The 12074-nt window shown below is 34.6% G+C and overlaps 1 protein-coding gene across 1 annotated transcript; it reads right to left on the reverse strand.

The window, feature by feature from the left end:
* Positions 1–635: 635 nt before the first annotated feature.
* LOC148606656 (trypsin delta-like) lies at positions 636–7579 on the reverse strand. Its single transcript, XM_088545904.1, has 7 exons — positions 7471–7579; positions 5542–5591; positions 3626–3780; positions 3292–3373; positions 2145–2307; positions 1541–1698; positions 636–815 (listed from the first exon to the last, which is right to left on the reverse strand). Exons 1-7 carry the CDS (start codon positions 7553–7555, stop codon positions 672–674), a joined length of 837 nt encoding a protein of 278 aa, XP_088402030.1. The 5' UTR covers positions 7556–7579; the 3' UTR covers positions 636–671.
* Between the last annotated feature and the right edge of the window lie 4495 nt (positions 7580–12074).

Raw genomic sequence — 12074 nt, forward strand, 5'->3', positions numbered from 1 at the left:
TTCATCATAATCTCTAAGTGACGTATTATAGTGTGGCAATTTCCCCCCTTTTTTAATGGCTCATTACATTTATAAGTTTCTTTTTTGTAAGATTCTTACGTTCCTTTTTCCAATTTAAGAGGGTTTTTTTCAAAGAAAAAAGTACATGCAAATTTTAATTTATCTGTGGTCGGTTTCATAAAACATCTCAAATTCAGATTTTCCTTATATCCTTCCTAAGCTCAAATTGCTTGAAATTGTAGACTAGAAGAAAATTCAAGGATATAAGGAAAATCTTTTATGAAACCGGGCCTTGTAATAATATATTTCATAGTGTGTACGAACTTAGTTTTTCTACGTTTCATGATTTCGTAAATGTGCACGTATAATATACAATATCTTACATAGGTTTTGACAACGTTACCATTACAAGTGGGTCATAAGATTATAATTACATGAAAAATGTGGCATTGTTCCCGTGGTTGTCACATACCACGACTATCAGACTTCATCAATTGAGGATACAACTGTAAATAATTATAATACATATTGGTTCAACAAACTTCCGGGTTAAGCAGGTCCAGAAGGGCGTGCAGTCACTTAGAAAACGTATTAATCTTGTATACGTTCCTCATAATAACATATGCAAACACATGCAAGATAAAATTAATTTAATATGTCAGATATTCTATTTAGACACCAGTAGTATCTCTAACCCATTTCCGGAAGTGAGATACCCTGGTGTAGACATTCGGGAAGCTAGAACATGATCCACTGCCCCATGATGTGGCGCCAGCTAACTGTGAGTTACAGATCATTGGTCCTCCACTGTCTCCCTACAATATACATATATATGTACTTCATTCTCGCCCACCCTCCCCCCGCCCCCCACGTGTCTCTCCCACAAAGGTAGTTGTCATCTTTTTAACATTTTCTTCAGATAAAAATGTTCAGATAAAGAGAAAATTTTATGGTACGTATAATCGCGAAGGTTTAGTGTGTGGAAATTGACTGTTGCATCAAAACTCCGAAACAGCGGCGGCATTTCGATGCAAACATACAAGAAAGTTTAAGCTTCTTCTCGGCCGATTTATACGCTACAGTTCCATATTTTTGTTATAAATAAAACTTAAGTAGTACAAGCTGAAAGCATTTAAAGTAGGTTAGGGCTAGGCATAGAAAAAAATATGCCACTGCTGTTTCGTACAGAGTTGATGTTGGCTGCTGCGTTGGTTTGTTGTTGAAATTCATGATTCATTTTTTTTTAATTTTGCCTGTGTCTTAAAAGAAACTTGTACTTAAGATTTCAAATCTGAACTCTAGTTGTTTATTAGTTGCTGTTATTTTTTAAATCATAAATTTCAATATCATTTGTTAGCAATAACAAAGTTTTTCAATAACTATATGTGTTTGTGTATACCACTGCATTTAAGTTCTTTGTCTTCATCAGGATTTGGACCATGTAAACATTTAAATATGAACAATTGACGATATATTTAACTTTTCTACTAAACGTTGTACTACTCTTTATATTTCTACTATTTTAATTACATGTACTTACAAAGCATGCAGATTTATCAGCGGCAACATCTTCATCATTTCCAATACAGATGTGTCCGTCATTTATGCCCCCGCTGACAACCGACCACTTATTACTACAGTCTATGTTAGATATAACTGTCATGTATACTCTTTGTAGTATATCAGGTATACCATTGTCTGTAAAAAAGGAAAGAAAACATTTAGAGAAGAATTTTTGGCATTTTGAAAGGGGGCTCAAAGATTCGTTTCTGCTAATTTTTAACCAAATTTCGTAAATTGTCATCATAAGTATAACTCTTCAAATTTTGAACAAACGACCAAAATTTACGATCAATGTTTATAGAAAATAAGAGTGATCAAAGCTCACTAAGATATTCCCTCCCACCCTAGAAACCATATGTAAAAGAAGATTAAGTCGTCAAGCATTGAGTTGTTGTCGCTTCATTCTGGAACAAAATCTGAGTAATGGCATATCTACGAATAAGCTTCGGGTAAATATCTAAATATCAAATGGCAGCATCAAAAAAACTGTAACGAAACATGTACCAATGGACGGACTATTTGATATGTATATACCACCCACTTTCAAAGCTGGGATAGAAAATTTGAAATACTTCTCTGACCTGTCTGTCCCCATCCAGATATTTCACACTTCACATTGGTGAAATCGTTGTCAGAGGCCAACTCAATGGCGGACACAGTATCGTCAAAATCTAATGGTGATTCTAATTTCAGGACTGCTATATCGTTTGGAAAACCAGAAGAGATTCCATCATAGTCTGGATGCTACAATCAATAGATCTTGAGTGATTTATTGATTGACTGATAATTGCATAACGTCTTGTGGCAGGTCTTTCATACATTTCAAAACGAAACTGATTTACCAATTCAACAGATCCTGTTTTGTAAAAGGCCGACTTTCATTTTGCCAGCTCACAGAAGCAACAGACCATATGTAGGCATGCCACCACACTCGAACACATTATGCTGACTCCGAGCCAATCACTTCTCTTTCCATTACCGTAAATACTACGAAATTGGCGGAGAAGCAATGACTACCAGTTTTAAAGTCCGTGACCGGGGATCTAACACACGTCCATTCGCACACTAAGCGAGCAGGCTACAGAATGCACCACCAAGTCGGTGTTGTATTGGTAGTTAGAACAGGTTGATTGCATGCGTCTTTGTACAAAAACATTTATATAGAAACAATTTGTTTACAGAATGGTTGCTTTTCTCGGAATCTTTTGGTAATATATTTTTATTTTAAATCACTCAAAACCATTTTCATTTCTTCGTGTTCTCTGAGCTGTCGCATGTAGAATTTAGTCATATCAATAGTTTGTCCAGTTATCAAACTTGATAATAAAATAATGCTTGTCATATGTAGATTGAAAATTTACGTAATTACTATTGCAACAACTGGTATCAAAGAGGTTTTTTTAAGGAGGAAGACCTAAGGTAAGGGACACAATTATTACAAATCATTGGAACGTTTGTATTTAGGCTCTTTATATCAATCTCATATAAGCATCAAAGTAACTTATTCTGTTTCAAACGAAAGCTTAAAAGACATTGGTGAAATTGAATATGATGCAAATCACTGATTTCGAGAGTTATGTCCCTTACCGTAGGTCTACCTCCTCAACTGAATACATGTTACTTTCTTATTCCACGGAAGGGGTGGTAATGGCTCATGTATAACATGCAATTTCATGTGTGAGAGAGTTTTGAACAAAACAAAGGCTTAAAAAGGAATTAAATGCTTGCCTGTTTTATTTCAGCTATCTTACGAGTAACTTTCCCTTCCTTCCAGTTGTTTGAACCAGCAGCAATTCTCAAAGAACTTGCACTGTAAATATTTTTTTAAAGATGCATATCGTTTATAATAAATCTTTAATAAGAAATACTGAAGCACGATTCAGAGACATCAGACTCAAATGACATGGGCAAAACGCGCAAAAAGAGAAAAAAAAAGACAATCAACACGAAATGTGTGCACTTTCAAATTATATTAGTGTACAATATGATTATAAAATGTATACATCATGTTTTGTCGTATTAGAAAATATTACACCTATTTAATACTTAAACATGTACATACGAACTTCCATCCACACAATGAGCAGCAGTCAAGACCCACTCTTTTGAAATGATGGATCCTCCACACGAGTGGCTCCATGAACTTCCGCTGCCTCTTTGAAGCGACACCTGCCATTGGTGAGTCTCAATGGTGGTGTCATCACCGTTGATAATTCGCTTAAAATTAAATTAATTTACTGGTTCAAATGTTTAAAATCTGTAATACAAATCTATCAGTTTAATGCTTACACAATGTTATTAGCCCATTGCTTTTGATTACTGCATCAAGCCCTTGTTTACTTGAATCCTGATTCATAGTGAGTGTGTGTGTGTGTGTTTTCTTGTTCATCGTTCTTTGTTTGTTTGCTTCATTGTCTGTATCAGTACTGTAAGAGAGCAATCAAGGGAACCAAGGTTATAGCGTCAATCAAAAGAATGTATTTAGGGACAAAGACCAGACATGAAATACAGACATACACATCAAGGAACATGAAGTGACTAAAATCATACATACGAAGTAACAAAAGCAAATGAGAAACTCGGACTCCACTAAAAACTTGGAGCATGGACCAGATGCACCGGTAGGGTAAGCGTCCCCTACTTTTCTAGAAACACCCACCGAGTTCCTCATAAAAAGTCAGAATTGTACAACCGTGTGCTTCCTGTTGATTGCTATGCAATATCATCTAGGTTATTTGTCTTGATTTTCTATGTCACTAGAGTAAAGACATGTTGCATGTACATATAACTGGGTTAAATGACTTAATTCATATAGGAACAGACAAATTTCCTAAATATATCGACATTTTTACTCTTTGCTCGGTTACAACGTACATGTTATATGACAATGACAGTGAAACCTGGGGAACCTTACATTGAATAGCGGGATATTTTAGCGGAGTACTAATTTTGGCATTTCTTAGCGGTCTGTCTAAAATCGCCAAAATAAATTACACGAAAAAATCACTCTGGGTAGAAGCAATTAGTGCACAACATAGCATCCGATAAAAATTAGACACCCCAATTCTTTTGGTATAGTTTTTACATTTTAGCATCAAATTCGCCAATATTTACACCCGCAAAAATAACCCTCCATAAGATACACGTATGATAATCTGAAAACCCGTCTAAACCCTTCACCAGAACTCTTTCCATTTTGAACCTTGCTGAGCCAAACACCTGTCAAACCAACCAACTTTAAAGTCAGATAAAGTGTTCCATTTCACTGTTCATGTAAATGTACATCATCATATACATGTACATGTATATGTAAAGTTTATTTATTAAGTAATGAAAATATTGATATTTGTATGGACAGTTGTGTGCGCCTTAGGGCTTAGCTTGGGAAGAACCTTAATGCGTTCCCGAAGGGAGCGTAACTGGCTATATTATCAACAGGATCCTGCATACTTATGGGGCAGAAAAAAAAGCATCAATATCCTTTTTGTGCATGTAAAATCGGGCGCTTGAAAACAGGTTAATGGCAGCTTCATTTTCGTATACTTGGTAAATGCGATTTGGGACCATACAAGTCTCGGAAACATAAAATAGCTTGATTAGAATAAGTATAAATCAAATCTGAGCTTTTTCTAAGATTGGGGTGGTCAAAACATGGCACCCGATTGTTTACGAAGACGATGTAATCAACACCGGACAATTTGACCGAAAGACATTTCCGGCCATGACAACCCACAGTTTTTCACCAAAACTGGACATTTCGCCCCATACATATTTCAGACCATGACAATAGGAGAATGAATAGGGACAATAAAAAAATTATTACATATTTTACAAACTTGGAAGTTAATATTAATAGGGCTAACAAAAATTATGGAAGGACTTAGGTGTTAGAATACATATGTTTCTTCCGGAGCGTTTAAGATTTCACTTACCTCATAACATGTTTAACCAAACAATTTAGCACAATTAACGACATACCTTATCTATCCCCTCCTCATATTTGATGAACACTCCAGCCAAAGTTGGTGCTAAAAAAGATTTTGTTAAATGATCTTGTTGATCGTTTTGGCGTATCCATCCGTAAAACGAGAACCGATTTATTCACCGTGCCCTAGTTACCTCTTTTCGTGTACCCTGACAAGGCTATTTGTGAGCAACTCGACAGGGGTTTCTAGTAAGCAGAAGACACTTACCCAACCGGGGCACCTGGTCAACCATCTCAAATTTAATTCTTTATTGCTTGTGTCTTTTTTTCTAGTTATATTGTAAGTTTATTTGAATGGCGACCGAATCTTGGGTTTCTTTAATTTCCTCACAATTAAAGAGCAATTGTACTATCTTAATGCATGATTTCACGTTTTTTTTTCTTTTTGGTTCCCCACAAATTTTAGTACTACATACTGGCCTTGTATAAGAAACCAGTTTCACATTTTAATTCGGAATTTCGTACGTTTTCCTTCATCATGGAGGGGAATCATGGTGCGATCCCTCTTCCATTGTGAGGTAAAGGTGAACAGCTAAGAATACCCATAGAAGCATAATTTACAGTGCAACCGTTCTAAAGAAAAATAAATATGGACATATTTAATATAAGAAAGGAATAAGTGCAAGAGAATTGTAGTTCGGAACGACATAATTATGAAATGGCAAGATTTTGAAAGAAACCGATGATTAATAAAAACAAAACACGGTTTAACCACTGTGTTGCATTCGAGTATAATGCACTATTAATTACTTGAATATCCACCACTAAGGATTATAAAAAAAAAAATTTATGAAGGAAACACACTTAAAAGTTCTGTCTCAAAACAGCTTTATTTCAACAAATTGAGACCAAATGTTCAGAATTGACAGAAGTGTATAGTACTTTCTAAGCTGTATACACCAAGCAATGAAAACAAATTTTGCAATACCGGAACTTAACTTGAATTTGTATGGAGAACTAGCGGCTATGGAAGGCCATCGTACGCACAATATTTTATCACAATTTAAGAAGTACTCCAGCTAAGAATCATGCAAAATGTGCTTCAGAGGTGAAAAGCCTATATATTTTCATTTTTTATATTTTGTTTGAAATGCCATAGTAAACTGAAATTAATATTCGGTTTTTCATATAACCCATGCTCTTAGGAGATAAAAAATTATATAGAATACACCGTAGAGTTCAAAATTAAGGGAGATAACTCTGTAATTGACACTCAAATACAACAGAATCTATTGGATTTTCAATGTTGATTATATCCTAAGAGCAGGCAGACTTGAATTAGTAATTACACATTTCAAAGTATAGACCCATAAAACAACTTAATTACAAAAATAAAAATATGTAGCCTTTTTTGGGGTGTATCACGTTTTTCAGATTTTGCATGATTCTTACAAAGACAGCTACTTAAATATACTTAACCTTGATAACACAATATTATTATCTCAATATAAAATAACTTTTTATCTTGATAAAATATGTATTTTTACCTCAATAAAATATGTATTTATACCTCGATAAAAATAATTAAATCGCTGTAAAATATCAGCCAGTCTGTCTTACCCACAAATAAAAATATGTTATTGTGAGTACCATGGCCTGCCATAAGCGTCAACATTAACCAAAGTTATGGCGAAATCAATCATTATTAAAACAAATGCTTTTATATGTATAAACATTGCCGAGATATGGATTTTCACCCATATCGATTTTTCACTCAGAAAAAAAAACAAATTCGAGAATTGTGATTAAGTGTTCTTAACTTTTTTTCCCTAGTGAACAATCGATATACGTGTCTTTCTGTCCCTTCCGAGACGATTGTGTGAAAAAAAATACGATGTAAGATGCACGAAATGTACTATATTTCTTGATAAAACCTGTTTCTGCGACCTAACTTTTTATGAACATAAGCATAAGCTTCTTACCAAAGAAACAAACCAGGACTGCCAGAATCATGTCGAGGCCTCCAGATTTTGCTTTGGGATTGATTTGGATAAGAAAATAGACCATTCAGTTATCTTATTAGGTAATCTTGTAGGGCAGTATATTTAATATCATTTCAACAATTCGTGCATGTACATGTAACACTTTTTCACACTAGTAATCAGTAGTTACTTGTATTTCATGAGAGTCATACATGCATGTATGTCATTTCAGAGAGTAATGTTATACCTCTAAGACTGTCTCGATAGTGGTTGATCTTTTTCTATCAGCATGCAACTACACGCAGTGAAATTAAAAGTGATATCTAAAGCAATTCAGTATGTTCCATTACATAATTGGTAAACATCACACTAAGTATCTGCCTTAAAACACTAACCTTACCGGTGCACCTGATTCATTCTTCGGTCTACTAAACGAGTAGCTTTTACACTCTTTTGAAATTTACTCCAATAACTGTTACCTCATCAAAGAAAGGCCGAGATGTTATCTTTTTTAAAATGCGTTTAAAACGACTAGGACGGAAATTATTTGGTTAGTTTTTTACTACGCAATGCTTTTGCGCAAAAACATCTATTAGTTGTACCACAAACAATATGGAGAAAACGCACAACTTTTACACCCGAGACTTACAGTTTTGTATGAGTACAAATCGTTAACGGTTACCTGAACGAAAACAAAATAATCAGTATTTAGTGCAATTGTAATATGATATTGGAAAATTGGCGCAAATGCATATAACGCCTTTTTTTTTTTCATTTTAATTGAGATATTTATCGATTATACTTGAAATAGATTGCCTATCATTTTTTATTCTTTATTTTCATTGGGCAGCGTTTATGTACTAGTGTACTTGGCGCAGGTTATATAAAATTATGCTTTTGCATGAAATGTAAAAGAAGCATTAACTTAAAAATTGTTGCATTGATTGTTGCCCTTCGTAATTTATTTAATTTGTTTTGTCTTTCTCGTCTGAATGATTGATGCATTTAATTGGTTTATTTTTGTTAAATTTTTCTTCCTACTTCTTATTTTAGCGATTTATGGGCACATCATTAACGTATATATATAAAGACTATATCTGACTGAACGATAAACAAAACTCGCGTCAGTTCAACCCCTTTATTGAGTTAAGCCATATTCTAATCTCGGATATTGATAAAATTCAAGCAAGGGTTCCTATGAGTGCCTCATCCCGCAAGCAGAGTCGAAGCGTCTCCAAAGGTTTTGTTGGGAGCAATGGACTGGTATCATGGACATGAAGTGAATGCTTATGCGCTACGATTTGAAGCGGGAACCAGATCAACAAAGATTTATTTTTATCAATAACTCGGCCTTGCCAGCCACACTATAAAACGTAATTTTTTCTCATTTCATTCAACTCTACACGTTAACGTACTCCCAAATAGAGAAGAGAAACGCTGTCGGACCCACATGGGGTCTGGGAATAGGCCAGAGCGTCATCAAAGCAGCCCAGTCTGTAGTAGAACATACTCTGACCGAGTTCTTTGGTCAGCTACAGTTGCGATCACTTCTAACCTCTCTTCGATCCTGTCAGGATTCGCTGTCATAGAACAGTTCTAAACTGTTAGAAACTGTTCTGACCCGCGACACACCTTGTCAGAGTCTGTCAGGACTTAAGACAAGCTCTATCATAATCTGCCATGGGTCCTGACACCCTCCTGTCAGGAACTGCTCTAGGTAGAACAGATACGTGGATTAGAAGTGTTCCTGACAGATTCTGACAGTCATTAGCTCGAGAATACTTCCCTGACCGAATTACATACAGTACATGTATGTGATTACGGAAAAAAGGCGTATTAGTACGACGTGAAGGAAGCCTTGCTATGTTTAAACTTGAATTTTTTTTTTTCAATTTATTACCCGATTTTTATGTATAGCATGCAGTACCAACAAAAATATTGCCTGCCGTACGTGCTACCCCCTGACAATTTCAAACAATTAATACAGAAATTTTAGACTTTTATGGAACTTTAAAGTGCTCACACTCATATACATTTTGTAAGAAGAAGATATTTTTTAAAGAATTCTGACTCCAACAAATGTGTCACTGCCACCCACATTATAGTTATATTGAAAAAAATAGCATTTTAGTTATTAATTTTAGACCCTCGTGGAAATAAAAAGTGTACGCACTCATACATTTGGCAAGAATATGACATTTTTTTTAAAGAATTTTACTCAAATTAAATTGTCACAGTCACTATATGATAGTTAAATTGAAAACTTTAGCATTTTAGTCATTAATTTTTTACCCTCATGCTACTTTGAAGTGTGCGCACCCATACATTTTGCAGTAAAATGACATTATTAAAGAATGTTGACTCAAAATAATATGTCGCAGCCACCACATGATAGTTATATTGAAAAATTTAGCATTTTCGTCATCAATTTTAGACCCTCATGGAAATAAAAAGTGCTTGCACTCACACATTTTACAAGAATATGACATTTTAAAAGATTTTTTTCTCAAATTAATGTGTCAGGGCCACTATATGATAGTTATAGTGAACAATTTAGCATTTTAGTCATTCATTTTAGACCCTCAAAGCAAGTGTGGGCACTCATACATATGCTAGAACTTTTTACTGAAATAAAGGTGTCACAGTCACTTATATGAAACTCACATTTTTAATTTCTACATTTTCTACATATAAGATCTAGACCATGTCGGGAAACCGGAAGTCTTCAAACTCATAGACTTAAACTTGGTCAATCTTAAACTACGTGTGAATTACCAAACATCTGAAAGTTATCTGTTATGACCTTTACACTTAGAACAGAAACATAGACCTTTAATTTTATAGGAAAAAAAATGATTTAATTAATATCAGTTGTATGAGAGAATGTAAACAAAAATTATAAATGAAAACAATGATATTTTTGAACGATGAGCGACTGGACCGTGATCGACGAAAATTGGAACATAAACAACGATCGAGTTACTGTGCGATGATGATCACGACGAGCTCTATAAATAAAATTGGAAATTCAATGTAAATTTTGAAATAAAGATTTTTTTTTCTAATCGGGTTAGCTAATTTACATTAGTCACACGGTTTCATTAATTAAACGCGGACTTCCTGTTCTAAATTACGTCACATGGAATAGAAAGATTTAGTGTCAGGAACTGCCCTGGGCTATGACAGTTTAAAACAGCTTTTCGTAGTTTCTTTGTCATGACCCAGGACAGTTTCTGTCAGAGTCTGTCAGGCAATAGGGGAACATGTGTCCTGACCCAGGACAGCCTCTGTCAGACCCTGTCAGGATCTGTCAGGATTTCTGTTCTATCTGCTGTCGTAGAACAGAAATCCTGACAGATTCTTACAGAATTTAAGAGAGGTTAGAAGTGATCGCAACTGTATCCCTAAGGCTGGGCTCCGCTACCAACACCAGTTGGTTCTACTAGCCACAAACATCGACCATTAGAGGCCTACATTGGTATTCAAGTCGTTAAAAACCCCAATCACCACGATTTCATTCTATAGAAACATGTACATTGCTGTCGTAAAAAAGATTTTTACGAAGAAAGATTAAACATATTTGTTAAGCAATTTCTCTGAACAGTTCCATACACGACGCGGTTGTGTTGTAGGCAGAATCTGGTAGATTTATTGCGATTATTAGTCGCTTGTATGGTTTAACTGGTAAAAATGCATTGTGTACGTCCGGTGCTTGTACCACTAGCATTTATACAATGTGGTGAACTTCTTCGCTACATTATTCCATAATAATATAGATCAACGTAACATGATTAATATTTTGGTTTAGTTGCACATGAAGGTGTACGCCAGTGTACCAGAAAATTAACTTTCGAAATTCCAACTATTTCAGATATCTTACTATAACGTCTTACTGTTTTGCGATTTTACAGTGTAAACATCTTATATTTATCTTGGTATACTTAATCATTGGCTTGCGAAATACGTGTATGGTTAAATTGCACACTGCTACCGCTGTTGATTTTATATTTCCTCAAACAAATGGAATAATAGTAATACGTTACAATGCAATACCCACAAAGTTCTAATTCGGGTCGACTTACATGAATATCAAGGAATATAAATAAAGAGCATGAGAATGACTCTTTTTACTTTATTATTCATATCGTTCATAAATACAAAAATACCAGTTTACATGTATATATTGTAAATTTCGATATGCTGTACAAGTGTTTCAAGGAGTAACCTCTCATCAGCAGCATATCTTTCATATTTACAATACAATGTACTTCGTGACTGTGTATGGATTTAAAACTATACTGATGAAATGACTTCTTAAGATTGTTTCAGTGCCCCATCAATAACTAAATACGTACATTGTTTTTATTTCAAGCAAATAAAGTGTTATTGTATTTATAATTCTGTTCGAGAAATCCCACTTAAATACGCCATTATTGTTGCTAATAGCCAAGTATTGATAAATGCTGCTCATTATGGTTTTTTCTTGTTTCTCTGTTAAAGGAGAAGACCAAATTATTGTGCAAGTCATAAATATCGAAACTAATCTTATTCTCTACATCAGAGTTCCAAACTGTTGTATTCAGTGTGTACCTGATATGATAAGC

The sequence above is a fragment of the Perna viridis genome, chromosome 9, assembly GCF_037379345.1.
Source record: "Perna viridis isolate PV_CMFRI_1.1 ecotype Kerala chromosome 9, ASM3737934v1, whole genome shotgun sequence".
Lineage (NCBI taxonomy): Eukaryota > Metazoa > Mollusca > Bivalvia > Mytilida > Mytilidae > Perna > Perna viridis.